This window comes from Apus apus, chromosome 19 (assembly GCF_020740795.1).
Source record: "Apus apus isolate bApuApu2 chromosome 19, bApuApu2.pri.cur, whole genome shotgun sequence".
NCBI lineage: Eukaryota > Metazoa > Chordata > Aves > Apodiformes > Apodidae > Apus > Apus apus.
The window spans coordinates 6,344,614-6,372,573 of NC_067300.1; the positions used below are offsets into that span (position 1 = coordinate 6,344,614).

At 50.8% G+C, this 27,960-nt stretch overlaps 2 protein-coding genes across 6 annotated transcripts; one reads left to right on the forward strand and one right to left on the reverse strand.

Moving 5' to 3' along the window:
- Nucleotides 1-1,161: 1,161 nt before the first annotated feature.
- Nucleotides 1,162-27,902, reverse strand: PTGES (prostaglandin E synthase). Of its 5 annotated transcripts, none has more exons than XM_051636721.1 (4): nt 27,793-27,902; nt 8,649-8,829; nt 7,108-7,190; nt 1,162-3,788 (listed from the first exon to the last, which is right to left on the reverse strand). In XM_051636721.1, the coding sequence occupies exons 1-4, from the start codon at nt 27,831-27,833 to the stop codon at nt 3,539-3,541; spliced, it is 555 nt and encodes a 184-aa protein (XP_051492681.1). In that variant the 5' UTR covers nt 27,834-27,902; the 3' UTR covers nt 1,162-3,538. The 5 variants fall into 5 exon arrangements, with proteins under 5 accessions (XP_051492681.1, XP_051492683.1, XP_051492684.1 ...); XM_051636723.1 differs by having other exon boundaries at nt 1,163-3,788; nt 27,822-27,902; XM_051636724.1 differs by lacking the exon at nt 27,793-27,902 and adding an exon at nt 22,404-22,594 and having other exon boundaries at nt 1,163-3,788.
- Nucleotides 23,724-26,988, forward strand: LOC127392585 (torsin-1A-like). Its single transcript, XM_051636726.1, has 5 exons — nt 23,724-23,910; nt 25,092-25,360; nt 25,443-25,618; nt 26,348-26,475; nt 26,585-26,988. Exons 1-5 carry the CDS (start codon nt 23,724-23,726, stop codon nt 26,827-26,829), a joined length of 1,005 nt encoding a protein of 334 aa, XP_051492686.1. The 3' UTR covers nt 26,830-26,988.
- Nucleotides 27,903-27,960: the final 58 nt, after the last annotated feature.

Below are 27,960 nucleotides of genomic sequence, written 5' to 3' on the forward strand. Positions count from 1 at the left end.
CAAGGGGAATCTTGGTCTCAGACCAAGAGGGAAGGCCTGGATGAACTGGAGACATTCGGGAAGCAGCACAGACAGGTAAGGAAGGGATAAGCCCAAAGCTCAGGGATAGGAGGGAGCCTGGGGCTGAGCTGGCTGGAAGTGTGTGGGAGGGGGAAGTGACTGGTGCTGGGTCTCTGCCCGCTTCTCCCCCACCTCCAGACACCCCGGGCAGAGGGCAGACACGTACTGGCAGTGTGAGTCATATTCAAATATTTAGGCACCAACCTCTGTTGTTCTGCAGTCCTAGGAGGGTTTTGCAGTGTTACTATTTCAGGTTTGAGCCAAGCGTGAAAACCAAGTTATTGGCACATCCAACACACACACACCAAACCACAGAGACTGGGAGATGCAACAACCATCCCTGCTCTCCTGGAGCTGCAGGAGACCTTGGGCACATCCTTCCCCATCACCAACTCCAGAGCAGGAATCTGGGAGAAGGCAGGGGATGCTTTAGCACCTCAAACACCTTGGTCCTGGGAGAGCCCTGGTGGGGCTTGGGCTGAAGGAGCAGCCAAGAGCCAGGCCCTGTCCTGCCTCCCACCAACTTCCATAGCATTTCAAAATAAGCACAATGGTTGGGCCTCTCTGGAGTTGGCCTTGTGGGCTTTTTCTGTTTGTTTTCTTGGAGCCAGGAGAGTTCACGTTCCCAAGCTTTTCCCTGCAGCCAGTACAGCAGGGTTTATTTTTTTTAATAAGGAAAAAAAAAAAATAAGAAGAAGAAAGCAGAGCTCTGCATGTAACCTCAGCTTCCCTGAGCAAGGCATCAGCCCCAGGCACTGAACAGGCAGTTTAGAAGAGGTTGAAGGAGCTGGCAGCTCTGGGGACCAGGGAGGTTATTTCTGCAACTCCATTTCTTCCTTTCCATGCCAAAATCTCAGTCCTGGCTACATCTCTAACCACAGCAACATGTATTGGAGAGAGTCCATTTTGTAAAGCCACTGCCTTTCATATGTGAAAGAAAAAAACATAAAGGAAAGAAAAAACTACCAGTGAAGCCATTTTGTCCATTTCAACCACCTAACACAGACACCAATGGGGCAGCACCTCCCAAACACCAGCAGTTAAAAAAAACAGGGAAAAGAGACATTTGTTCCCCAGCAAAAATAAAGGGCTGCTGAGCTGAAAAGTACAGGTAGCTGCTTTGGAAGTCATAAGCACAGACATGAGACCAACCACACTATACCTGAGCTTCTGCAGTCCTCCAGGATTTAAGTGCCAGCTTGGCTCTGTAGCACCAGGTTGTGAAGAGCTGGGACAAACATCTCACCCCACTTCATGCTTTGGGGGAAGCTGGGATGGAGGAGGCTTGGGTGAACTCCAAGCTTTGTAGCAACCTAATCCCCTGGGAAGGAAAGTGGAGCAGGGGCCCAGCTCTGCTGAATTTAAAGGATCAGCACAAATAATCCACACCTGGAAAAGAGCTTCCTCTGCAGACCAGGTGATTCCAGAGGAAAGGGATGGCTCTTTAGGAGTCTCAGGGCACTCCAGGCCCTGCAACAGGGTTTAGCAGAGCACTTTGCAGCTGGGGAGCCATCCTGCTGGGGCTGGGCCCAGCTGCTGCCCAGCTGTATCTGCTGCTCCTGAAGGAAGGATGTATCAGAGCACAATGATTTGTTTTTATTGGGAATATTTGCTTCCTGCCACCAGGATGCATGTGCAGCAGCAGAGAAATGTACAGGGGTCTGAGACCTTCTGCAATATGTGAGGAGCCCAGACATCTGTTGGGGCTGTGTAAATGAGAAGTGGCCAAGAGCAAACTGCTGAACCTGCAGTCCTGCCCACCTCCCCTTCCACAGGCAGGAAGGGCCTCTGCTCCAAGCCTCACCAAACAGCTTTGCCCAGCAGGGTCAGGGCTTCCTGGTACAGAAGCTGCTGCCCAAGCTGGGGAAGGGCTCAGGGCATCAGCCTGAGCTGGTGTTTCACCCTGTGCTTCGTGCACGCAGGTGCTCAGTGAGGTCTCAGGAAGAGCATCTCTGAGGTCAGAGGGGTTCAGGGAACAGCTTCAGTGCTTAGGAGAGGTGGAAGGGGAATTTATTTTTGGCTCGTTCTGGTTTCTTCTTATGATCTTAGTAAACATTTGCATCGTCCTCAGAGGAGGGAGGAGGCACTGAACAGCAGAGGCTTCGTCCTGCCTTGTCCTCCACAGGGATGCTCCGTTGTGTGTGGCTGTGCCCTGGACCAGCCCTTGGTGCTTTGGGACAGCTGTGTGGCACAGCAGCTCAGGAGGGTTTGTCACCCTGCGATCCCCTGGTCCCAGGCACACTGCAAAAGCAGCAGTTTTCTCCCGTGGGACAGTTCAAAGCCACTCTGCTCGTTCCCAGAGCTTTCTGCACACACCAGCTAATCCAGGCAGCGCGGCTGGGCAGCGAGGACAGCAGGAAACAGCTGAAAGAGAACACCCCCCGAGCGCTCCCGGCACATTCCCCAAATAGCAACGGCCCTTCTGCAGCCGGGGAAAGGCTACAAGCTGAGAGGGAGAAATTCAGTCTGCTGCTCTGGGAGGCTTTTCAGTGACATGTGAACGTAGACACCACCCCTGGGAGAAAGCTCTGTCTGAAACTGCAACCCCCCAGTCCTGTGTGAGCATCTCAGTTCTTTCCAGAAATCCCAGAGCTTCGTGTCCGGCTCTCTACAGGGTAAGGGGTTCCTGCTGGCTGCTCCAGACATGTCTCTCTGCATCTTGCCATGGTCAGACTGAGATGGAAAAGGCCTGGCTGCTGCTGGTCTGGAGCTGTTGAATGCCAGCTGTGGAATGTCCTTGGTGGGCCAGGCAGGCTCCTGCCTGCAGCGAGGGACCCCGCAGGGAGCTGCGTCCCGTGGCATCAGTGGAGGTGGAGCTGGGAGCATCAAACACTTTGGTGGCCTCACAATGTCACCCCTGAGCCTGTGACTTCCACACCACAGTGCCTGGCAGGCACCTGCCTCCTGGCCTCCTCGCAGGAGAGGGAACCTAAGGGACCTCCCACCCCACAGACCCGCACAGCTGGGCAGGAGGAGGGTGGTTTTGTAACCCCCCTCTGCTACCGCCCCCCAACAGACTTCATGGGACCCCCATGATCTTCCCTTTCTGATTCTTGGGGTATTTGTGACCAAGAGGAAAGAGCACATCTTCCCCTTCCCAATTCCAAATGCAGTTGAGCCAGAAAACCTTCTTCCTTCCCTCAGTGAACCCCCTCCTTCCTTCAATGAACCCCTTTCTCAAGGGGCAGTCTGGGTGCTTTCCCCCTCCCACCCTTAGCGAAAGTGAGAGCAACCTGCCTCTGCATCCCCTTCCCACTCCACAGGGAGCTGTTCTCCTTCTCTCTGGTGACTTCCCTGCCCAATTTCAACAGCACATGGACTTCACCAAGGCTGCACTGAACACCCTTGAGGCGCAGAAACCTTCCCTGGCAACACACCATGTGCCCACACACACACTTGCACACGCACACCCGGTCCAGCCGGGGAAACCAGCAGAGCTCAGGACGAAGGGGGTTTGGATGGTGGGTCTCACTGGGTGTTACCAGTACGGGGTGGTGGCCAGGAGGATCTGCAGGGCCATGGAGAAGCAGGGCAGCTGAGCCACGCCATAGGCCACGGAGCGCGTGGGAGCCTTCAGCTGCAGCAGGTAGGCGATGGTGTGGACGATGCGCCCCACGCAGAAGATGAAGAAGTGGATCCTGGCCACTGTGGGACTGGGACCCAGCAGGGAGTAGATGGCTCCAAGGAAGAGGAAGGGAAAGATGTTCTCCATGTCATTGCGGTGGGCTCTGAAAAGGAGGATAAGGTTGCTTCTTCCCACCAGGCTTCCCTGCTGTCTCCCACCACTTCCAGCCAGAGCATCCAGCCCAGGGTGGAACTGGCCCCTCTCTTCTGTGGGACAGGGTGGCTGCAGCCCCCAAAGGAGTCAGATCATGTGCAGGCAGTGGGATTTCACCCCCCCTTGTCTCTCCCTTGGGATGCTGCACTCCTGAAGCTTCCCCTCCATGACTGGGACACCTTTGCTGCAGCAGATGACAGCTCGAGGGCTACAGCTTTTAAACAAACAGAGCAAAACAAAGCCCCTGCAAAGCTGCAGAAAGCTGAGAGCTGGTGCAGGGCCAGCACAGCTCGGCCTAGACCCAGATGTGGCCACGTTACACAACAACAGGGAGGTTTCCAGACCGCAGTTTCTCTGGAAGAGAAACTCCCAGGATGGAAGTGTTTGTGGCTTCACCCCTCTCCATAAATGCACCCACAGGGGACCAGGAAGGAGCATCCCAAGCACCCCTTGCACCCCTGTGCTGTGCCAGCAGCACCTGCTTCATTGGACCAGAGGGCTGGAGGGGTGGCTGTGGCTCCACCATGGCCTGTTGACACTGATGGGCTCAAGCCCTGCCCTCTGGGCCCAGGCACCACAACATCACCTGCACACACCCTGCCAGAAGGGGAGCAGGTGATGTCATGGGCTGTGTCTCTCCTTCCCAGGTACCATCCTGTGAAGGAGGGAAACCTGTCCCCCAAGCAGGAAGGCTGTCCTCGCCCTCCCACCTCCTCTGCCTCTCCTCCTTTTGTTTCCTTGAGGTGCCAGAGCTGCTTTCTCCTGCACAGAGCTCCATCCCTATGCTTCAGTGGGGACTCTCAGCCTGTGCCCTGGTTGCTGGGGACAGATCCAGTAGCACAGCCAGCCCAGTTGCCTTTTCCCCCATATCTCTGAAGGTTTGAGAGGCAGAGATGAAGCCTTGATAAGAACTGCCCTCGCTTCCCCATTCCTGTGCCCCAGGACATTTAAATGTTCATAAAGCCCACGGAAGCTTTAATTAATTAAGTGATTTTTTTCCCTGAAGCAAAGGCCAAGATGCCTGTGCTGATCTGTGCAAGCTGAGAAGTGCCTGGGAAGTTTCAGGACACTCAGTCAGAGCTCATGAGTGCAGACACAGGCTGGGATAGATCTGGCTGAAAACTGACCCTGGAAAAGAAGGGGGGCTGTGTTTCAAGCTCCCTCTTCTGCTCCTGGAGTCATGTCTATGGAGCAGTGTCCACCCTGGCAAATGCCAGTTTCTTCAGGTGAAAGTTTGCCAAAAGCTTCTCCATCAGAAACCTTCAATACCAAGTGCCCAGGTTTCTCTGGAGGGTGACTGCCCCAGGCAGGATCAGTCTCTGAGCAGGGAGATGGCGTGTGAGCTGCAGGGAAGGACTCTGGTCTCCCAGCTCACCTCAACCTCTTCCCCTTCACTGCAATGCCCAAGTGAAGGTTCTGGGGATGGGGACATGAGAGAAGGTTCTGGGTCCAGCAGCTGCTTCCCATCACCATGTCACATGAAATGACATGTGTGCTGAATGTCAGCCCCCACCACTGTCCCCCACTGCCCCCTTCCCACACCAGAGCTCAGGCACCAGCTCAGCAGGGCCAGGGCTCCTGAGGGTAAAATTTGCACCTGAGTTGCTTCCAGTTCTGGCTTTGCTGAAGCACCAAGTGGTTGCTTAAGCTGTTGTACCCAGGAAAGAGCTACCCTGAGGGCCTTCAGCACCCCATTATCCCCATAGCAGGCAGGAAAGCAAGGGGCTTTGTCCTACCTGCTCTTTCCACCTCCTTGGGGAGCAGTCCCTAGCTTAAGATCCATGTCCCCAGGAAAGGAGGGTGAAGAACATGGCAAGGAGCCTGCTGGAAACCCTATTTCAGCTGCTCTTTGGTGTGGTTTCGGGACAACATGGAGGAGTTGGACTAGAAAAGACACTAAAATGAGTCCGTCTGTTGTAGCAGCAATGCCAGGAGGACGCAGTGGGGATGAGCTGATCAGAGCCTGGACACAGAGGAGAATATTCCCTGCCAAACCCAGGAATCTGGAGGGGAGCTGCAGGAAGCCCTCTGCTCCTCCTGCCCAGACAGTCCCTGGGCAGAGCCAGACCCTTCCCAGACACCAGGACAGGCCCACATGCTGGAAGGACAAACAGAAGAACAGGGAGGAGAAAGGAAAGAAAAGAGCTGAGACCCAGTCAGGAGTGTCTCCAAGAGGCAAAGGGGAAACCTCCCTCCAGGCTGCTGCTCTGCCCTGCACAGAGCCCAGCAGCCTGGCCATGGCTCTGCTGCCCTCCTGGTAATGCCTGAGAAGAAAACCCAACATCACCTTCATTCAGGGGCTTCATCTGTCTTCCCCAGGGCTGTGAACAGATCAGCAAGGACTGACTCTGAGTGCTTTAATTGTACAAGTCAGATCCCAGACTTCCCCAGCTCTTTGCTGCAGCTCCAGTTATTTATTTTTATGGAAGTCTGTCATTTCTGACTAATAAAAGGAGAATTATTATTATTATTACTTACATTATTTTCTTTTCCCTAGCAAGGAAACAGCTCATTTGCTGCCCTCCTCCCTCCGGAAGCCTGGGGATTAGGTGGCACTGGATGTTTTATAAAGCAAATCTTGTAGGCAGCAAGAGGTGAGTGGTGTGGTTGCCCACCCACAGCTGAGCTGGTGGCCAAGGGCTCAGTGACAGCAGGACATGGCTCCAGCCCCTTCCCTGCACATCACCAGGGCCCCTTCTTCTGGGTAAGGGACAGCAAATCCAGCCCAAGGCTGAATCACCCCATGTTTTACCTCCCAGGAATTGAGCCCCACAGAAGAGGGGGAAGATCTGGAGTTTGCCCTGGGAGGCAGAAATTATTGCAATCATGTCCAGTCTCTTCCCAAACCCCCAAGAAAAGCAGCCCCATACAGCACTGGGACCAGTCACACAGTTCCCTGCCCAAGCTGTGCAAGGATCTGGGGACATATGGGGTCCTGTCGTAGCAGGGCATGAGGAGCCTTTGGGTGTGGGTACAGGACAAGCCCTCAGGGGCTTGAGGAACTTTAAGCATCAAGAAATGGGTTAGAGTGTGTCCAAGTCAGCTGTTAGACCCAAACCTGAGTGTCCTTGCTCCAGCGCACACCGTGCTTCCATTAAAGATTAAACTGCTCTAGTGTGCGAGGTCCCCATAGCCAAGCTCCAGGCATTCAACCCATCTAGGTAATTACTTAATTAATGAGCCCTTTAGCTTCCCCCTGGTTCCTTGCCAGCAGCTGCCAGGGATGACCCTGCAGCACAGGGGGAACACCAGCCCCTCTGGGTACTCGCCTGCGGCAGCGCTCCACGTCGGGGTCCTCCCGGTGGTACTGCAGCCCCCCGTTACGCAGCGCATCCTCCGGGTTGGCAAACGCCTGCAAGAGATGTCCTCCTTAACATACGTGCCTGGAATGTCTTCAGGAGTTTCACAGGTAGAAGTTTTGTCCCTAATCTTTCAGATCTGAGGGTTTCTTCCTGCCCCAGTTTCCCAGCACCTCTCACAAACGCAAGAGCGGCTGCACCTCCGCGTGCGCAGTCCGGGGGGTTAAACCCTGCTCTTCCCAATGGGTTTTCTCTGTCCTTTGAAAAACTCAACTCTGCCCATCAAGCAGGTCCCAAGCTGGGGGCTTCAAGAGAGCTCTGGCCTGATCCCGGTCCATTTCTCCCCATGAGACCCACTGAAAATTTTCCAAGGCCCAGGTGAGGTGCCTGCTGGCACAGAGCTCGCTGGCACCAAATGTGGCATCAAAAAGATAACAGAGACTGACAGATTTGTTCACCCTACCAAGAAAGGATGTTTTCTGGCTGGCTTTTTGGCTGTGATACTGTGTGACTGAAACCAGCCCCACAGAAACCTGACCCTACACTAATAAACTTACAAATAATAATGATTTATATGAGCTCCCCATCTATGTTCAGAAGTTGTTCCTTAGAGACCTGGTTACACGAGACAGCCTCACTTGGAAAAGTGCCTGGAAAGGTTCCTGGCACTTTCTTTAATCATGTTATAAGCCCAGATTGTCCCAGGGCTGGAGCATCATTTAGAAACACAATAGGAGAAGCTGAACCATTCATTACAATGATGCTACAGCAGAGGAATATCTATCTTTGTGTTTTATTTAAGAGCAGAAATCTTCCCTCCTGCTACACTGATGCAGCTGGAAACTCCACAGATACTTTAAAACAGATTTTACAGACAGCTGAGTTTTGCCAAGAGTTCAAACTGAGTTGCAGGCAATAAAAGGTCCAGTTAACCCCTTGTCCTGATGGCAGCTAGAACTCCCAGTCCTCCCTGTATTTTCTCCTGTGATGAAGAACCATTTCCTCCAGCTATTGTTTTTATTCCCCACGACTTTCTGCTCTCCTGGAGCGTTCACTCAGCAATTCTACCTCTGAAAGCACAAAAGCTTTCTGCTACATTGCAAGAAAAAGATCATAGCAGTGATTTGGGGTTTTTTTTCCCCTCTCCTTTTCTTCCAGAGTCAGCAAGTTAACTGTAAACACTCTAGAAGCATCTCACCTGCATGGCATTTTAGATCTGAAATTACTATTTAGATTAGGATTCAGAAATCATAAACATTAAGCTACAGATGGTAGAAACAAACAAAAACAGCTACAGAGAAGTGAGATATTTATCTGCTGCATCTATGAGACATGTTTTGCTTTCAACTTCAGTCAAAGAAAACTCAGCTTGCTTCAGGAAAACTTTGTTGGCCTTTACAGGAAAAAAAAAAAACAAAACCAAAAAAAACCCCACAACAACCCCAAACCACCACAGAAACCTGGAGAAAAAGCCTGGAAGGGAGAAGAAGGAAAAAGAAAATGGATCTTACCTTCTTTCTGAGTCTCACTTGTCCCGTAATGATGGCAACGATATACATTTTGATGATCAAGATTGTGCTGTAGAACGTAAATGACAGAAACACCTCGTTTTCCATCACTTCGGGGGAAGGTGCCGCTCGGTCGCCTGCAGCAGTCAGAGCCAGCAGAGATCTCCTGGGCTGTGAGAGGGCTCTGGGGGAGAGGGGCAGGAACAGCCACGTTTAAAGACAACAGAAGGCACCAGTGTTTCTTCGCTGAAAGCCCCCAGCCCCCACAGATCCCCTGGGGATGGGCAGGAGTACGAGATGTGGCAGAGCTGCCGGTAAGTGAACTCAGCCTGGGATGCTGAGCAGGCGGCTGCTCCTCACTCCCTGACACCACCCGCTCCCTGGGGATGCAGCCCCCCTCCACCGCGTGGGCCACAGCAAGGCTCAGCCTGGCCACAGCTTGACCTCTTGTCTCCTTAAAACAGCCCACCACGACCTCCCCTGCCCCTCGTCCCCTCCTGTCTGTGCCCAGAGGGACGGAGCCGCACAGAGCATCCCGCACCCGGCCGGGCACTGCTCACCCGCTGCACCCGCTGAGCAGCCCTGGGAAGGAGGAGAAGTTAGGAAGAAGGTAGGCACCTACCTCAGCTGCATCCAGTCCTTTGCTCCTGTTTTCTCTCCGTCCCCGATCTCACAGCCCCCCCGCTCCGTGGCAGCGCTCCCAGTACAACCCAGTCCCGCCCAGTGCGGGCTCAGCGCTCAGTGACAGAGGCAGCTCAGCCCTCCCCTGCGCAGCCACCTGCCGAGGGATGGGACACAGGGGACAGAGCTGTCCCTTGCCCCACCAGCACCCATCACCCGGGGGCCTGGGCTGCCCCCGCACACCCCGGCTGGGAGAGCAGCTCCTGGACGGACCAGCCTGGAAGCAGAACCAGGCAGGTCGTGGACTGCAAAGCCCCAAACCTGCAAATAGAAATGAGCAGCAGCCTGCCTGGCCCGTCACGCAGCTCGTCCTGCCTTGCTCGGAGAGGGTGAATCAGGGCAGTCGGGCTGTAATTTTGTCCTGTTTAGAAAGTGGCATTTCAATTTGGAGCTGGCTCTCCCCAGCCATCAGACAGTGGTGAAGAAAGAGTGGGCTCCAAGCCTCTGCAGGCAGCTGGGCTGCTCTTCCAACGCAAACCTTTAACTCCTTCTTCCCCAGCCCTGGCCCCGCTGCTGGCAGCAACAAACCTCCCGCCAGCCGGGGGGGCTGAGACCTCTCCGGGTTGTTAGTGCTGAAGGGCTGGATTTGGGGTTCGGTTCCTTGACACAGAAAAAAACCCCACACACAACAAACTAACAACAAACTTGTTTCAGGCAAATGGAAACTCCTGGAGACTGAGTGGAAAATGAAGGCTTTGAGGATGTGAGCATTTTTATAATTGATACATTCAAATAAAAAAATCTCTTTCAGGCTACATCTAGCCCCAAAACCAATGAACAGAGTACAACAGTTTGTCATTTACAAGACCATCCACCAAAGCACTAGTGCCTCTAGGACTAGTCTAGTGGGAGGTGTCCCTGCTCATGCAGGAGCATTGGAACTTGAGGATTTTTAAGGTCCCTTCTAACCCAAACCATTCTATGGTCCTATGATTCTATCTATGACTCAATTTTGTTCTTCAGGGCTTTTAAACTTTTTTATTGCCAAACGAACCCTGTTTTTTCCAACAGAGTCCAGAGCAACCAAACGTGAGCACTGCACTCAGCCCAGGACCAGGCTCTGCTGCCATTGCTACAGACCCTGTTGTACCCGGTATTCCCAGCAAACGGCACTGCTCCCAACCTGGCAGGGCAGAGCTCAGAGCCAGAAAGACCCTTCAAGCACATGATCTCCCCCTCCCAGCACAAAGATCTGCAAATTATTTGCATTTGCCTCTGAATCTCCCTGGCCTTGGCTGCTCTGCCCTGATGCTGCAGACCCAGGGTTGCCACAGGCTCCTCACGATGCCCTGGCTCAGCCTCGTGACACCCGAGTGTCCCGAGAGCCTTTGGAGACCCCAGATGCTTGGTTTCCAGAAAGAGGTACTCACAGGTGGTCACCACCAACTTGGCATCAAGGGCTACTGCAGAACAAGTCCCAGCACAGCCTGGCATGGAGCTCTGCAGTCAGAGATGGAATGTCTCCATCAGGCTGCTTCCATGGAAGTGGGAATGAGGACACCAGGACACGCAGCAGCCAGGTGGATGCAAACACTGGGGTAAGGTCTGGGATGTTCATCCCAGGTCCCAGAACAGCTTTGCCACCAACCTGCATCCAACCCCACTCACATCTCCTTGGAGCTGGGAGGCTCCCAGGAGCCTGGGGGTAGGGCAGGCAGCCAGACCCTTCAGCAACACATCATGCACTCCATGGAGCCTCTCCAGTTTTTACCAGCTGAGGATCCAGCCCACGGGCTCTTTGGCAGGAGACCTTTTTCCCTCATGCACCCTCTTCCCCTCCCAAGGCAACCAGCACACCTCACTGAGCAGCAGGACTACACACAAGCTTGGTACCACCTGCAGACAAGCCAGGACTTCTCCTGTTTCCCAGAAAATACTTTCTCCTCCTCAGCTTTACTCAAGCACTGGCAGGGAGCCCTGGGCAACTTGCACCATCAACTGGCACAAATTTAAATTGAATGGAGTGATCAAGAAGCACAGTTTGTTTAGGCACAAGCCCCTGGGGCATACCCAAGAGTGGTAGTTGTATGTGCTGGGCAAGCTCTGTGGTGTATAAAACAACATGTGGGCAAATAAAGTTGTTTTTTCATTGTGTTTCTGCATTTCAGACCCTCTTCCCACCACCCTGAGCTGAAGCTCAGTGGGGAGAAGGGGTGTCTGTCAGCACAGCACCTGCCTGGAGTGGGATGTGGGGCAGGAGCTGCCTGTAAAGGCAGGTGTGATGCTGCTGGGGTCCTGGTTCTGTTTGATCTCTCAAGTTTCAGGGCCTCAGGCTAGGTAGGACATCCAGAGCTGCATCATCCTGGCTTTCCTGACTGTAGGCAGCTGCCAGGAGCACGTTCAACCATCCCATTAATCCGGGTAGAAGCAGGCTGTTAATATTCATGGTTTGATCCTCCTCCATGGGTAACATCCTGCTGTGACAGAGCCATTGCTTGAAGGAGACCAGCTCCTAAGGGTAGTGTGTCTTTAAACTACAAACCTTCAGCACAAGACGTCTCAACCCAGGACAAGACCTACCCAAAAGCAACACCACTAGCAAAAAACCACTTTTCTGGAGAAATGATTAATGAGAATCAGGGTTACGCTTTGAAAGATATAGTCATCAGGTAAGGCTTTCCCCACAGGGGAAAAGTAGGAGGGTTTTCTGGAGGAGGATCTGAGCTGCAGCAGGCTGAAGGAATGAAAAATTCATGGGAGGTGCTTGAGAAAAGTACTTAAAAATAGAAGCCTCTAATAGCAATTCTGCTTTGGAAAGAGTATGGAATAGAAATCACTCTCAGTTCCCACACAGGTTGTTATTTATTTAACCAGCTGAATTACACGACACTATTATAACTCCATGTTTTTCCACTATTGCTATGCTGGGGAATTTCCTGGTGGCAGCTACATGAGAGGACTGGTTGTGCAATCAATCCTTGTCAACAGAGCATGGGCATGTCTGCTGGGCTGGCATGGCCTGGGCCCCAACCTGGGCTCAAAGGGCAGCAGATGCTTTGGGCAATTACAGCTCAGAATCCCCAAAATTTTCCCAATGAGCAATTACATCCCACAGCCTGGGCTGGGCAAAGAGCCCGAGGGGACATCTCCAGCCTGGAGGAGACATGCAGGCGGGTGGCATTTCTCCAGCATGTTCCCACAAGCTGGTGGAAAAAGGTGAAAAAGACCCCAGCTGGAATTGTTTCCTGCCCTGTGCCTGTAGCTCAGCCCAGGATTCCAGGCAGCACTGAGCAACTTTCCAAGCTTGTTCTGAAGGTACTGCAGGCACTGGTGCCCTTTTCCCTGCCATTTCTTCCTGTTTCTCCCAGCACAAAGCCTTGGAGCCTGCAGACATGCCCTCCCCAGTGATCATTTGCCCTTGGCTGCACCCAGCCCTGGGAAATCCAGCTGCTCACGGGAGGATGGCTCATCGAGCACAGCTTCCTTTTCAAGGCATGAATGGTTGAGCTATTAAAGAGAAAGGTTTCTTCCCCAGCCTGCATGAAAAGTCACCTCACCATGCCCCACTGTCTCCCCTGGATGAATGAAATCCCCTTGCTCCACCTGCAGGTCCCTGTCCCCCAGCTCCTGGGCTCCTCACTGCTCTCTGCAGCGTGCAGGACAGCAGAAGATACTGCAGAGTCACTGAGCAGTGAAACCACCAGCATTAGCATCTCCTGAGGCAAACGGGATGCTTCAGTCCTTGGCAAACTCCAGCAGATTTTTTCTGTTTTGCATTTTAAAGTGACTGTACTGGCTGGAGCTATCTGAGAGACCTCAGGCAGGAGGAATGTAGGATCAGACTCTCCCAAATAGTCCTTCACACTCAGAAGATCAGATGCCTGCAGCAGGAGAAAGCCAGCAGGAGAGGCCCGGGGAAGGGGCAGGGGTGCAGCAGCTCTGGGTCTCAAACAAGGAGGAGCAGAGGAAGATGCTGTTCCTCAGCCAGCCCCGGGACAGGGACCAGGCCCAGGGCCAAGTGAGAGGCAGTGGCCCATCTGCCTGCCTTCTCCTTCCATCCATCCCTCCCTGCCTGCTCCCATGCGGCTACCCAGCTCTCAACCACCCTCCTGCCCCAAGCTGTCACACCCATCCTGGCTGCAGGGGAGTCACCGTGTCCCCTGCTGCTGTGACAGCAGGAAGACACTGGAAGAGAGGCCGTCAGGCTGTGAGCATGTGGGAGACAGACTGTTTTCTCTTACTCTGATCCTCACATGGATTCACGCCTGGGCTTTCTGTTAGAGGAAAGAATTCCTTGGCTATGCTGCTCTGTGCCTTCAGGGATGCAATCCAGCTGGGAGAGAGGCTGAGGGAAGTTATTTCTCCTCTTCTTTCTCCCCCTGCCCCAGCTGGTCTAAAAGCTGGCTTTAGGCAGAGCTACACCTGCCACTGCTGCCACCAGGAAAGGTGGGAGACAGGCCCTGGGCTGTGTGGGAAGCTGACATCTCTCTCACTCAGCCACACCACAACAACTCTGGATGTGTTTCTCTTCCCAAGAACCAGATCCCATCAGCTGTAAACAACAGGCAGAAAGCACTTATGTTGTTGCCCAAAAAACCAGGGAGTTTCCCCACCAGGCTGGAAGAGATGAGAAACAAATCCTGCTGCCAAAAATTTCCGAGTTGGGAAATTTTTCCTAGGCTTCAAGCATTTGCAAAGCTACAAAGCAAATACAGATGCTGTGGTGGGATGCTCCTGAGCAAGAGCAAAGGTAAAGGATGCTGCTTGATCCTGCTGCCACATGCTGTGTTATGGAGCAATGGGAATCAGGGCATGTTTTACAGTATTAGGAGCACTGGCTTGTTAGCAGGGCTGGGAGAGAAAGCAGATGTGGTCCCAGATTTCAGCCTTATGGAGACCAGCAGATGAGCAACAGCAGATGAGCAGCTTCAAGGAGAAAAGTAGAAAACAAACCAAGATGGCATTTCTCTTCTGCAGTGCCTGACCAAGGGCTGTGATCTCCTGCTGTGCTGATCCACAGGGCTCCGCTTGCCTTCAGAAGAGCAATGTGGTGTCCAGCTTAAAAAGAGAGACCTTTTTTTGGGCAGGTGGGTTGCTAACCCACCCGGAAGCCCAGGGAGGACAGCAGGCTTCAGAGCTCGCCCATTTTAGAGCTTTGTATTCAACAGAATTCAACACATTCAACAGAAAGGCATTTTCAAGTTGTTAAAGAGTCATGGAAACGTAGCACAAGAGGGAATGGAAAGGTCAGCACTTCACTGCTTGTCCCTGACGCCAGCTGAGAGTGGCTACACCATCCTGGTGAGACCAACTCAGAGTTCTCCTCCACAGCCATGCTGTAGAGCTTCAGCCACCCCAAAGCTTTCCAAAACACAGAGCTTATTTTTCAAACACCAAGTTCTTGGTGTCCCCTCCATCACCCCTAGACTAAACAGCAGCAATTCCTCCCACCCTTCCTCATAGGTCATGTTTTCTAAATCTCTTTATCACCTCTACTGATCTCCTAAATGCTCGTAGGGCTAGATCCTTGGCAGAAGGAGGGTGCTCCTATGGCAGCAGACCAGGGCCCCCTTCTCAGGAGTCCTGACTCAGGCAGAAGTCAGAGCTTCTTGGCAGTTTGAGGTTTCTGAGCTGAGTCCCTTGTCAGCCCATAGCTATGCTCCAGATCCATGGTCAAACTTTCCCTTTCTTTGTCCTGGGTGATGCACAAGATGTCTTTCAGGCTTGCTCCAGCATCTCAGTAGCCAGAAGAAAGGTTGTCCAGATCTTAACTCTGATGTTATTAATAAACACCCCCACATGCAGTGCTAAAAACACCTTCCCCATAATCAGTCTGGAAAGCAGGAAGTAATTTAGCTGCATTATTAACAGTCACAACTGGCTGGAAGGTTTTTATTGTGGTGTTGTCTGAGCTGCCCTCTTGCTCACAGAGGTGGGAGCACTCCCAGAGCATGACCCAGGCTGGAGGCACATCCCAAGGGAGCAGAGCAGGAGATAAGGAGAAGGAAAAGAAGCTCACAGGCCCCTGCCTGGATATCAGAGCAGGGATTACACACCCTGTGCAGTGAGTGCAGCACCCACTACACTTCAAAGTTAAAAACAGCCTGTGCTTTTCTCACCCACAGTGAGAAAAGAGAAAGGGATGTAGGACCATACAATCTCCCAGAGCAATTACCTGGCTTGATTAAGACCAGAATCCAGCCTGAACAATGACAGGAAGTAGAGAAACCTCTCCATGCTACTCCACAGGCTGTGATGCTTGCACTAACTGTCCTAAGATTTCTTCCCCTCCTAAATGATCCATCTGCAGGACTCCAGGAACCTGCCCAGGTCCCATACTTGGATCACTCTCCTGATTTGCAGCCTATGTCCTCTCATCCGTGATGTGTGCCCAGAAATCTGCTCCACCCTGTGTTTATCCAACCCTGGCTGCTTCAGGCAGCCCTACACAAGGAGATTCAAGTTCATGACAAATATTTACAAAGCAGCAGAATGCATCTGTCTAGCACAGCACGTTTCTGTTGACAGTGCCACCAACTCTTGCAAGACTGAACAAGGAATACTCCTCTGTTAGCAGGAGAGAAGCTGGATCCAGGTGGGAAGGCAGCTATGTGTAAGGATGGGAGGTTATGGGATGTGACAACTACATTAGCAGGGCTAGAGCTGTCCCACAAGCAGAGTGAGGCAAAAGAAAAGGGTAGGGAGCTGTGCTGCACCATACCATGCTGGGGGGAGTTTGTGTGTGTGTTTGCTGGCAGAAAGGAGCTGCTGCTCTTCAGCAGGAGCAGGGACTTGGCTGGGTTGTAACAGCCTGAGGATCATGTGGTTCCAAGGGAGTACAAGCTCCTTTGGTAGCCAGCAATGGACTGAGGCTCTCAGGCCCCATACACCCTGGTTCAGCCTTTCTTCAGAAGTCAGAGATTAACTGAAGCTCTGAATCACAAGGTTTAATTCTCTTCCTTGCAAATGTGTTGTCATACACGATGGTAACGCTTGATAATTACACGCGTCAAATCACTCTCTAAACTGTTGAAATTCAGTTCCTTCCTGGGACAATAAATTCCACAATGAAACACAATTTGAGCTATGATAATAATAATAATAATAATCTTTTTATGGGATCTCCTTCCCCTCTTGTTCATGTCACGGAGAGACATGCACAGGGTTAGGAAGAGCAGCAGTTGTTGCTCAGCTCTGCCTAGTGAGCTCCTCCTTCCATACATGTCTGTGAAATTACCTCTTACTCAGCTTTACCACACTCCCATTCGCTTTCATCTCTCTTCAAAGGAGCTTCCTCCATGCTTTTGATTATCCCAGTCATACTTTTTTATTTCCCTCTAACACTGAAGCAAGCAGATGACCAGCACATGACTGCCAGCTCCTTTCACCCTTTGCACTCCAACCATCCTTGGGCCTCCTAATAGCTCATTTTTCTTCTAAACACACTGAGTCCTCACTGAGGGGTCTAGGGTGACTCCACACTAAGTTATTTAGTAGTCTGGAGGGGTTACTCCCAAACTGAAGGAATTCCAGCTATGTTCTTGCAGAAGACAGATCTGGGACACTCACTCCAGCAACAGATCTGGCTCACTCATCTCTTTTCCTCCAGGGCCTTCCAAACTTCCAGTCTCCTGTTTTCAACTCATTCCAGCTCACTGCTGGCCACAGGATTCTCAGCTCTCAAACACACATTTCGAGAAGAGCTGGCAACTAAAGTCCTGCATTTTCTTCCTGGTGCCCTTCTTTTGCCTTGCAGCCAGCAGGTAAGCACTGAGCCCAGCTCCACAACCTCCACGTGCAGCCAGCCCTGGACTGTTGGAACAAATGGGGAAACTACTACAGCAGTAAATAGTTGCTTTCTCCTGGTGAACCTACTTGTTTGTCACTGCCAAGTGCTAAAGCTGATTAACACCAGGTAGAGGTCTTTATTCAAGCAGGAGTTGGAAACAGAGGAGTGGGAATAACAGCAGTGCCAGCCAGAATAGCTGCTTTGCAAGACTAATTTTAGCCACCTGTATTTAAGGCTCTTCCACAGGGGGATGGGTGGAAAAGCAGGGTGTTTAGTTTTACAAACCCCAAGTCAAACACAGCCTCTTATTCTCATCCAACCCAAACCCTACCAAGCACTTTTAAGTCCTTTTTCACCTCAGGCTCCCAAAACATTGGATGGGGTTGTCTGCTTAATAACAACACCACCTTATGTGCTTTGGATGAAATACAAGCCACTGGCCACATCAGAGCCTGGGGCTGGAGTGAGGGCATGGCATCAGTCATGCCATAAAATCCTCTTCCAGAGTGTTTTCTTCTTTCATCAAGTTCAAGTTTCACCCCTTTCACACAGCCTTTATCCCTAAATTATTATTTGCAACAGAATTCAAGTTTTAAGATAGAATATGGGCAAAAGTTTTCCTATTCTTTCCTGTTCTCTCAACGAGAGCTAGTGCTGCTCACAGCCGACAGGGTCACTACTCTGCTCCAGCTGCTTCTGAGCCAGCCCAGAGAACAAAACCAGAACACAGGTCCCAGACCCAGGCTGGAGCCCAGTCAAAGCCAAACAGGAAGAGTCTCCAGTTTCAGATTCTGGGCTTAATTTTAAAAATAAGGGAAAAAAACAAAGGCAGGATTGAGGTGAGTGGAACTGAGCTCCCACAGCATCCCCATCTTACCCATGAGGAACGTTCAGCAGAAGGTTTAATTCTCTTTCTTGTCCATTCATTGTTGTACATGACAGTAATGCTTGATAATTCTATATGTCAAGTCACTATCCAAACTATTAAAATTAAAGTACTTCCTGGGACAAGAAGTTCCATAACGAAACACAATTTAAATTAAGATGATAAGAATAATCTTTTTAATGGGATCTCCTGCCTCTCTTGTGCATTCCATTGGGAGACACACGGGGGATTAGCAAGAACAGATGATGTGACTTCCCCAGTGTTGCCTGGAGCTGGGTGACAGCACCTTGGCTTGACCCCTGGAGTCCAAATGCAATCCCCAGATCTAATCACTAAACCACAGAGGATGTCTGCACCAGGAGTGTTTAGTTTACAAGTCAAAACAGAGTCGAACTGCCAGCATGCAAGTGCAACCCGATAGCCCATCCACTGGGTTTATCACACCACTTCATACATTATTCATCTCGACCTTGCTCAACACAGGCCTTGAAATCAGAACCCAGGGGCAATTAGGCAGGAACAGAGCCAGGTCTGCAGTGAGGGGTGAAAAGGCGAGGCTGGTAAACCAGCGGTGCTCTACTTTGCCCTCCTCAGTTCCTGCCCCAAGGGTGCCTCTCTCAGCTGCCAGCCCAGGTGGATTTGCATGGTCCATAGGTGGCTGCTACTCATTAGCACCTGGTTTTGGGTGGTACCTATAGAACCTGAGCTGCTGTATCCTCATGCCCTGCAACACCAGACACCCAACCCAGCACATAAAACACCCACCTGGGCCCCAGTGTCCCTGCAGCACTGGTATTTAAACACTGAACAGCAATTTTCTCCAAGTTATACCTTAACCTCTTCAATCCTGGAACCAAAACCTACATGAGCTTGGAACATGTCTATGCCATGAAAGTCCATTTTAGAAATGGACACCTGTTAAGATCACCCAGCTACAGATTAAAAAGCTGTTCTCCTCAAAGCCTATCACTACGGCAGTCTTGGCAGCTCCTGCTCACACGAGCAGAAACCTCTCATTTTTTCCAAAGCCAAAGGGCTGCTTCCCCCAGCTCCTCTCCCTCTGGAGCACACAGTGATCTGTGGAGGAGCAGAGTCAGTTTGGCTGCTGGGAACTTAAATAACCCCCTGTGCTTGTTCTGAGAACAGACCTTCTCCAGCCATCATTGCTTGATGGAGTAGGTATGACTGAAAGATCAGATGGGTTTCAGCACCAGGTCTCACCCTATAAAGAGCAGAGAAGTGCCCTGCCAGCTTGTCACCTTGCACTTCTCTGTAAAACATGATCTTTCAAGGAAGTTCCCACGGGAGGCAAGAAATGTGAGACAGCAGCTTCCCTCATCCCCACTAATGCTGGAGATCAAGCGTGGCTTTAAACACCTTCTCTCCCCTACTTTTCACTCCTGCCCCTACCAGGTAACACAATCTGTGGCTCCACCTGCTGAAAACCACTTCTTATCAGATTAAAAATCACATTTGTCTCCCTCTGCAGAGCCTGCCAAAGGGCACAGCAGCATTGATAGGCTCTGCTGGGTCCCCAGCTGCTGAATGCTGCTCTGGGTTGGTGCTGTACCAGAAAGCTCCAGTAAAGCTCCAGTCTGGACCAACCATTGCATCCACATGCTGCAAGGTCCTTAGGGCTGGTTTTTCATCCTGCTGTACAGCACAGTGAGGCTCTGGTCTCTGACTGCAACACAGGCTCAAGCAAAAAGGGCTTTAAGGCTGGGTATCCAGATGGGAAACGCTTTCCCTTGTGGTAGAACCTCTCAATTGCATTTTCTAGAGACAGCAACCAGAACAAAAAAACGCTGCTGGCACAGCAGATTTTAGCAAGGCTTCAGACACAAGCAAAGGAATTATTTCACATAGGCAGATGTATTTGGACAGGTTTATGATGTTACACTTCACCCAAATCCCAAGGTCATCCATACCTTTCCTTGTTGGATTGTCCCTCTTCACCCAGCACAGCAGCACACACTGACCCAAGGGACGCTGTGATTTTGTACCCCAGACAAGGATTTTTAAGCCTGCCCAAGGGAAATCATGGCTCAAGCTCTTGAGTAAAAATTTCAAAGGCAGAACAGAATTGCTAAACCCTTTGCTATGAACTACCATATTAAAAAGAACTTTCATCATCTGCAAACCTCAGTTCTCCTACCTGCAAGAGAAGGATGACAGTCTCTTGACTCCCTGGGTGTTGCTAGGATTAGACAATGTTTGCTCAACATGAATGTAGATTTTGGTGTCTTGTGCTATTGCTAGTGTCACATTATAGAAAGGTCAACGAACACATTCCAGTGATTCAGAGCTTTTCCACAGCATTAGCACAGTCCTCAGAGCTTAGCCAGACTCTGTATTTGGCTAAAGCCCACCACAATCCCACCCTTAAAAGAGCCCAATGTACGTCAGAGTGGCAGCCCTTTCCTGTCACTGCCTCATCTCTATGGTCAGGATAAGGAGCACTTGGAAGACCACACTGAAATTGAAGCAGGGAGAGAAAACAAACCCAAACCACACATAGAGGAGAAAAAAAATATAAAAAAATAAAAGGGTAAAAATAAACCAAGATACATGTTTAGGTAGAAATTAAACTGAACGGAGGAAAAAATGAGTCTCCCACTTCTTCTCCAATTAGAAACCTTCAGCAAGAACTTCTTGCCAGCCCAGCACCTCGTGTAAAATAACAGTCACGTTACCAAACCTCTCCCATAAAGCACTTGGAAATATTGAGGACCTTATACAACCTCCAACAAAAGTACAGACTTTTTCCGGGAAAAGCATCGATTCATTGACTCTACAATTCTTATTGGAAACCTCTTGCTTTCCATGAACTCAAGGCAGGGCTGTGGCACCGATTCCCAGCACCCTGTTCCCTGGCTGAGGACATGATGTTTCTTGGCCCACCAGCCAACTCCAAGGTACTCTGCCTTGGCATCAGAACACCACACTAACCAGCTGTATCCCAGATTCTCTAGGCTCCCTGCCATGGAGCTGTGAGCTCCAAGTTCTGGGAATGCTGACTTCAAACCAACAACATACCGCTGAAAATTTCAACACACCAAAAGCAGAAGGGCAGCCATCTGGGGCTGACTTCTCTTCAAACCCTTAGCCTTAAATATTCCACCTGTGCATCCATTGCTCCCTTTGCAACACACCCACCCCAGCTCCACCACCTCCCATCACGATAGCTTCAGCACTCTGAATTACTCACTGCAAACACCCCACATTCTCCAGCTCATACCACTGCTCCCCAAATCCCGACCTTCCTTCCTCCTGTAATCCCCACCCACCTCCACCCCTCTCCCACACCCTCACCTTCCCACCACACCACCTCCACTGCTGATCCACACCACAAATCACAGCTACCCCAAGCCAACTATTGCACACCAAACACTTTTTGAGAGTATAACTTTCAAACTTTCAATTCTGCTGTACATTTTCAGCACCTTTAGCTTGTGGCAGCTGATTTCAGGTGACCTACTGCTGCTTGGCCACCCCCATCCCCCAGGCTGGTCAGGAGGGCAGTGTAGGTACATGACAGGATACAGCTCTCTGCCCAGCACACAGGAGGGTGTTGAGATGGAATAACAATGTGGTCATCAGCTCAGCTCAACAGGCAAGAAGGCATTGCACTGTGGACTGTGTGTTGTGGGGTCTGTGCTCCACTTGGAGCTTCCAGACAGCTGTTCAAGGAAATTGCCATCAATGTCAGGCTCACCACCACTATTAGACATCTCATCCATGTCCAGGCCCAGCTTGAACCCATTTAACTTGTAAGGGATAATGAGATAACAGTGTGACATGTTGCAGCTGAAGGTTATTTGAACACCCATCTGGTACCTGTTATGCAGCATACATCCTATTGTTGTATGGGAAATATATGCCACCTCCCTCCCACATGGAGAGGAGAAGATCTATAGATGTGTCTCATGCTACCCTTTCTTATTGTGTGGATGAGGTAATTCTCCATCCCTGTGTTGTTTCCAGTGTATCACTTTACATCTCCTATCTGTATTTCCCATCCTTTCCAGGCTGGTGAGACCTTGTGAAAGGACATAAGACCACCACAAAAAATTTACTGTGGACATCCCATCTTCCCCTTCACACACCAGTCAGAATTGGCTCCACACCAGCCAGGTTTGAAGGACTGGACCATAAACCATGAAACTGACTCCCACTTTGAAAGACATAGCTTGGCACTACCTTTTAATCCTGGAGAGACTCAGAGGTGACAATCCATTTCAGTGTTCATGGGACTGTACTCTGCTGCCACAGAGGAAGGGTGAAATATCTCCTGAAGTTTGTGAGGTGAGCAAAACATCCTGCTTGCACTTTTCATTCCAGCCAGGAACTATACAGCCAGAAAAATCTACAGATCCCAGCTAAACTGCCTCATTTTCTAATTCAAACTCTCCATCTTCCTTTGCAAGATGACTGACTGCTCTTGGTTCTCTGCTGAAATTACCTGTGAGGCTGTTGCTCTCCATGAATCCCAGGTTGTGTTGCATCCCAAGAAATCCCATTTCATAACACAAGTGGCCAGCTCTGCAGGCGTGTGCTCTCTCTTCTGTTTTCCTCAGGCATGACTCGGTTTTCTGCAAAAGCTGTTCTACGCTGCAAATCCTGAACTAAAACCTTTGTCTGACACCCCATCTAGTGCTCAGCCCAGACAAATGCAGAGGAGTGCTGCACCACGGAGGCAGAGCTAACTGGAAAACTCCGAGTGGTATTAAACCACCTTTGTAAAAATATCACTTGAGTTGACGTCAGGAGAGCTTGGACAGAGTCCAGAAAACATACAAACCTACATCTGCCACGGTCAGTCCTCCCTCTGGCCTTCATGCAACCTGTGAGTCCCCTGATGGAGATTGCAGCTGGACAGCCCAGCAAGCCCCACTCCTCAGGCATTATCTCCTCAGCAGCCCAAACCCTGGGGCTTTGAGGACACCCCTCTGGAGATGAATCATCCAGACAAACTACCTTGGAATAACGAGGGAAGAGCCTAAGCTGTGCCCACCTCAACACTCAACAGCAGCTGACTCTGAGGACTCTCTCAAAACAGGGACCAAAGGGGCTTCCCAGATGCTCAGCAGCACAGGGTACTCATTTCCAAGAGAAACATCAGCTCTTGAGCATGAATTCTGAATGCTCAGTAGTGCTGCTCAGTATCTTTTCAACGATAATTTTTAAAATAAAATGAGAATTACTTAAAAAGTGCTTTTTACATTTTTTTGGTTAAAAGAAAAAGTTTGCTGAGAAAATGAAAGCTGTTCCAGTGTTTGTCCTTCCCCCTCTTAAACACACGTCTTTGGCAGTGGGGGATCACAGTTATCAGGCCAAAGTAACTGCTCTGAGAACCTGGTTTTAATAAAGCAGCTTTCTGATATTCAGTCCTATGAGCTGCAGAGCTTCAGCCACCACTAGAGGACTCTCAGAGCTCTGTGATGCTTGGGGTACACCTCACCCTGGACTAAGCCCAGAAGAAGCAATGTTCTTGGTGAATCACCAGACCAATCAGCACCTTGGTTAGGATGCCACAAGGTTTCCCTCAGAGCTGGCATTGTTCTCACGAAACTCTTACTCTACCCACGTGGCAAGACTTTGCTCACAACACTTTCAGTTCTCAAGGAGTAGTGTGATAAGTCTATTTACTCATTAACATCTCCATCTTTACAGGAGACTTGGTTTCCATCCTCTTCAACTGCCTCACACTCCAGGAAGTTACTTTGCAGTTTCTGTTTTGCTTTCCTTTCCTGCTGAGACAGGCTGGCTTTCAGTTCGCACCATGAAGCTTCTGAATGCTGCTGTAGTCTCTGTTCTTGTGCCCACTTTGACATCAGCTTTGGACCCTCTCAGCACTTCAGTCATCATCGGGGCTGCTGCTGCCTCTTGGCAGCTCCTTTCCCCTGGCTCCTGGCTCCAGTGCAGTCTCCTGAAGTGTTGCAATATGAAGGACACACTGGATTTGTCAGGTAAGGCAGTGTCAAGGGCAACCTGAGCCAAATTATCAATAGGACCACCTGATGGTCCTTCCCAGGGTGGTGAGGGCTTCCTTTTTAACACCAGCCTCCTCTGGGGTGGTTGGGGAAAGATGAGAGCTACTGCTCACAGTAGCTTTAGAAGGCAGAGGTTGTACTGACCTAACCTTGCTTGTCCCACAAGCAGTCATGTGCCCTGCTTCTCACAGCAGAACTGGAGCATTTCCCTTGCTGCTGTCTTGGTTTGTCCTGGCAGAAGCAGGCAACATTCTGGAGGTGAATTCATGGCTAAGAGCTAACCAAATGATCCCACATCTTCTTGAGATGGACACCCCAGTGGTACCCCACACCTCAGCTGGTGGTTGCCTGGAACCCATGTCCAATGAGTAGCAATTAGTGGTAGGTCTAGATCCAAAACATGCTGCCTCACTTCCCCGAGGCAAGCAGGCTGGCAGTTCTCAGTGGAAGGGGAAGCAGGGGTTGTTCTGCCCTGCCAGAGGGGAACTAGTGCATGGTCTGAAGAAAAGCTTATGCAACCTTGCAACCATGAACTGCTGATCCTGCCACCTCGAAATCCCCCTTCCCTTTGGCACAGGATTACAAATATTGCTTCATTTCAGTGCTGGGCCACAGATTTCAAAACAAACCCTCCTCTGTTGGAGACCTGTGTGCCCCACGTTCTTCAATATATATTCCTTCCCAGCAGCTCTGGATCTGGCTGTTACAAACAGGCTGTTTGCTAGTACTTCAGCCACTGAAACAGCAGTTGTGGTACTTTTTTAAAGAGAACTAGACAGAGCAACAGAAGCACATCTTTCTATAAATGCAAGGATGCCCCAAAAAGAGTTAACCAGAATTTAGCACATGCAGTGAACAAGTCTCTGCAAATACATCAGATCCCATCCCAGGACTTTGGAGGGGACAGTAACCACAACACTACTGGGACTCCTGCCTGTCTCATCCCAACTGCTTGGTTCCCATAAATGCCACCAAGGGTCTGAATCATGGGTCTGCTCTTCAGCTGGATGCTGTGCTGAGCCACAGTCTTGTCATGGCCAGAGGGCAGTGAACATCTGTTCTCCCTGATGGTCATTCAGCTGCAACAAAAAAGAATCATTAAAAAAAAAAGGAATAACATGGCATTTTCTGACTCTTCTCTTCCTTCATTCCTTCAGTCATAAGGATGGATTTTGAGAGAAAAGTCTTTGGCCAGCATCTTGCTATCCAGATAATTCTGAGAGCTCTGACTGCAAATATACACTCCAAACAGCCCAGGAAGCCCCTGGTGATGTCCTTCCATGGCTGGACTGGAACAGGCAAGTCATTTGTCAGCCGTATCCTTGCAGAAAACCTCTATCAGCACAATGCAGCAAGAAAGAGGTTTGTGCACCACTTCAGCACAGTTCTGCATTTCCCACACCTTTCACGTGTCCAACTCTATAAGGTACTTCCAGCTTTAACCCACCTTCTCCAATTTCTCTGCAATTATGCACACAAATCCCAGCTAATTTTGCCTCTTCTCACAGGAGCAGCTGCAGAACTGGATTCGGGGCAATGTCAGTGCCTGTCCAAGGTCCCTTTTCATCTTCTCTGAAATGGATCAGATGCCACATGGCCTGATAGACTCTATCATGCCATTCCTTGGCTACCACGAGGAGATTGATAATGTTTATTACGGCAAGGCGATCTTCATCTTTCTGAAGTAAGGAATGTCAAAGGCCAAAAGGGAACTACAGTCCCACAGATTCAGCAGGGACAAAAGGAGTAACAACTGCTGATAGGTTTGTTGCTGACTGGGACACTGCTGAGCAGCTCCATTGCTGTCTTTAGAGCATGTTGACAATGAACACGGCCAGCCACCCTACCAGCCAGAAGATCTGAGCTATTCAACACCATAAAGAGAAGTGATCCATCCCAGGGCTGAAAAGGGTCCCATACCTCAAGTGAATAGGAAATGGACTATCTATGGTGGCTTCCAAAAGTTCTGGAGGCCACTTCTACAGTGGTCAGTAAATATGTTTTCTCCAGCTTTATAACACCACCGTTAGGCAGAAAGGTCTTTGTAGGGTGGATGGGACTCCACCAGGGAGCTCTTTAGACGCAGAGAGGGGAAAACTCACCTATTGCAGACCCTTGCATACAGAGATCAAGGGAGAACAGTTCCTCCAGGTGTTGTTCCTGGGAAATCTCTTTGCTAAGGGTCCCCCCAGCACTGTTGACTTCACATGACTGAAGCAAACCCAACCCCCAAGCTTTGAGCTGGTGCACCTCCCAGCTCGTGGTGGTCATTTCCCATCTCTGGGCAATACCCACATGTAGGATAATGTCACTTCCACTACAAGTGCAGACTCACAGAGTCACCAAACAAATCTGAGCAATAAAAATGGCAAAGACACAGCTGTAATTAGCCAGTGAATTTCTCTCCTAACAGTAATGCAGGTGGAGATAAGATAACAGAGATTGCCCTTGATCACTGGAGAAGGATGAAGAGAAGAGAAGACATTCCTGTGAAGGAGCTCCAGTCTCTGCTGTCCAACGAAATTTTCCAGAACAGAAACAGTGAGTACCTCTGGGCTCAGAGCTCAGTCCCAGAACTGCTGATGCCTTCTGCAAAATGATCCATGAAGCCCAGCACTCCAATGGTAAAGCTCCACATTCTCTCTTCCAGGTGGTTTCTTTCAGAGTCAACTGATCCAGAAGAACCTCATTGACTATTTCGTCCCTTTCCTTCCTCTGGAATATAACCATGTCAGGCAGTGTGTCTGGGAGGAGCTGCGGGCACAAGGGCATTCCAGGGAAGAAGACCTCATCTCTGAGATTGCCCTTGAAATGACTGACTACCCCAGTGAAGAAAGACTCTACTCCAGCAAAGGCTGCAAGACTGTGGCCTCCAGAGTGACTCTGAGCATCTAGGCACTACAAGGCCAAATGTCTCATCTTCTGTTGACTCCTGCCTTCCTGCAGCTCAGACTACACACTCCTCCTCCAAGGGTTTCAGGCCACCACATACAAAAGGCACCTTTGGTGGAGTTCTTGAAGAAATAAATACATAGATCACTGCAGCAATTATGGTATGGAGTAAGAAGAAGAGGGACATATATGTGGGTGGTGAGCTTTGCTCTCCTTGCCACAGCAACATTCCCAAATGAAAGCATTTTGAAGAGGACAATCTCCCACTATTGTGGCAAGAGTGTTTACACCTGAAGTCCTAGCATCGCCCTAATAAATAACATTTATTAATAAGTCACATTCTCAGTAATAGTATCAGCCTGTTTTAGACTTGTTTCTCGTAGAAACCACAGAGACCAGCATCACTCTTCCTGCTTCCCAGGTGTGGAAACCAAGCCCAAAGGATGAGGTTTCCACACCGTCTGCCCATGCACAGCATCTCCATCTCACTCCGGTGTGGTCACCCCATCCTGGGCGAGCTGTTTGTGTGGGGAAGAAGATGCAGAAAGCCCCTCCTAACCCCCCCCAGTGTCTCTGTTGGTTTCCTCAGCCCAAAGCACCCACCCAGGCCTGCTGGTGTGCTCCTGCCCGGGCTGCTGGTGTCACCCCCGGACACAAGGGAAGAGGGGCAGGAGGGTCGTGCAGAGGGAGCAGCCCTGGCTCTGGGGTCTTGCAGAAGCTGGTGGGGTGGAGCAGGGAGCTGGGGCCAGAATCACAGAACTACCTTGGCTGGAAAAGGCCTGCAGCATCATCAAGTCCAACCATTAACCTGACAAGTCCTTAACGAAACCATAAACCATACACCTCAGTGTCTACAAGACTCTGAAACCCCTCCAGGGACGGTGACCCCAGCCCTGCCCTGGGCGGCCTGCCCCGAGCCTGACGACCCTCTTGGTGAGGTAATTCCTCCCCACATCCCACCCGCACCTCAGCCTGCTGCAACGCGCGGCCATCACCTCCGCTCCCATCACTCGTCACTCCAGCGCAGACGGGCCTGGGTCGCTCGGAGAGGCCCGGGTCGCTCAGAGGGGCCCGGGTCGCTCCGGGCCCCCCGGCCCCTCAGGCCCCTCTGGCGCCATCACCGCCCCCCGCGCC

Excerpts from the sequence above, each read along its gene's own strand:
- LOC127392585 (XM_051636726.1), top strand. The coding sequence starts at position 23,724 with ATGAAGCTTCTGAATGCTGCTGTAGTCTCTGTTCTTGTGCCCACTTTG. Across the intron at positions 25,619-26,347 it reads GCGATCTTCATCTTTCTGAA|TAATGCAGGTGGAGATAAGA; the intron begins GTAAGGAATGTC and ends CTCTCCTAACAG. Across the intron at positions 26,476-26,584 it reads AATTTTCCAGAACAGAAACA|GTGGTTTCTTTCAGAGTCAA; the intron begins GTGAGTACCTCT and ends TCTCTCTTCCAG.
- PTGES (XM_051636721.1), bottom strand. The coding sequence starts at position 27,833 with ATGGGAGCGGAGGTGATGGCCGCGCGTTGCAGCAGGCTGAG. Across the intron at positions 8,830-27,792 it reads GCGCGTTGCAGCAGGCTGAG|AGCCCTCTCACAGCCCAGGA; the intron begins GTGCGGGTGGGA and ends CCTCTCCCCCAG. Across the intron at positions 7,191-8,648 it reads AAGTGAGACTCAGAAAGAAG|GCGTTTGCCAACCCGGAGGA; the intron begins GTAAGATCCATT and ends CATCTCTTGCAG.